Raw genomic sequence first — 987 nt, forward strand, 5'->3', positions numbered from 1 at the left:
AAATTTACGGACTATTTGAAAAGTATTTGTGAAGAACAGACAACATTTGTAGGGTTGCAAGAAGTTTTGTGAGGAGTATTATTGGAAGTATTGCAAAATTGGAGAAGGGGAAGGATGATTTGTAAAGGCAATATAAAGTTAAGAAATGCATAGGAAGTGGTTAAAACAGTGGATCATCAGAGGTGCTGATGGAAGTCTAAAAAGATTGTATAAGTGATAAGTTTTGTGGTACATTTTATAATTTATATGTTAAAATCAATAAAAATTTAAATAAAAAAAAGAATATTGAGGAGGCCCAGCACCCTAAAAAAGATAGGGCCCCCCAAAGTATCTCACCCCAAGGAGTCGATGCCCTTGCCTTCATCCCTGACCATTAGCTATGTTGACTGGGAGATGGAGTCCAGCAACATCCGGCTTGAGACAGGCCCATTGTCCCCTCAACCTGCCGTCCCGCTGTGAATAAACTGACTGGCCCATTTCACTGAAGGGAACAGAAGACGAGAGAGAAGAAGCCATACCTGTGACCACAAAGCAGGTTCCCAGCATCACCCAGAACACTCCACAGACCCGGAGGAAATAAGGCGCCATTGCCAGTTGAAGATGCCAACTCAAGCCCAGCGAAAACACAACCAGCTCTCAGTTCTGCCTTTGAAAAACTGAAAGTGCCGAGGCCTCTCCCTTGCCAATTTTCTGTTTCCTGCCCATGCAAATGCAGCTGTGATGGAGGCAGACCCTTTGGGCAGGGCGCACTCTGTCATGTGACCAGGGGCTGCCACGGGTGGCCAGTTTGACTGACAGGACTCCCATGGAGAAGCAGCCATTGGTAGGTTAAGCATATAGCTGGGACAGAGACCTTTCCCCAGGCTGGCGTGCGACTGTGCTTGTAGCAGATGCATTTGCACAGAAGTGTAGTGGTATTTGAGAGTGTTAGACAAGGTTGGCAAAACTGACATACAAGCTACAGGACAAGGATAACTGTGACTTTAA

The 987-nt window shown here is 45.6% G+C and overlaps 1 protein-coding gene across 1 annotated transcript in view; it reads right to left on the reverse strand.

Moving 5' to 3' along the window:
* Window positions 1–688, reverse strand: part of LOC308461740 (B-cell antigen receptor complex-associated protein beta chain-like) — an 8,741-nt gene extending 8,053 nt beyond the window's left edge. Inside the window, exon 1 of the mRNA XM_080978861.1 lies at window positions 519–688. Coding sequence (XP_080834987.1) covers window positions 519–588 — 70 coding nt within the window. The 5' untranslated portion in view covers window positions 589–688. The remainder of the gene's footprint in view (window positions 1–518) is intronic.
* Window positions 689–987: the final 299 nt, after the last annotated feature.

This window comes from Podarcis pityusensis, assembly GCF_964106645.2.
Source record: "Podarcis pityusensis genome assembly, chromosome: 13".
Lineage (NCBI taxonomy): Eukaryota > Metazoa > Chordata > Lepidosauria > Squamata > Lacertidae > Podarcis > Podarcis pityusensis.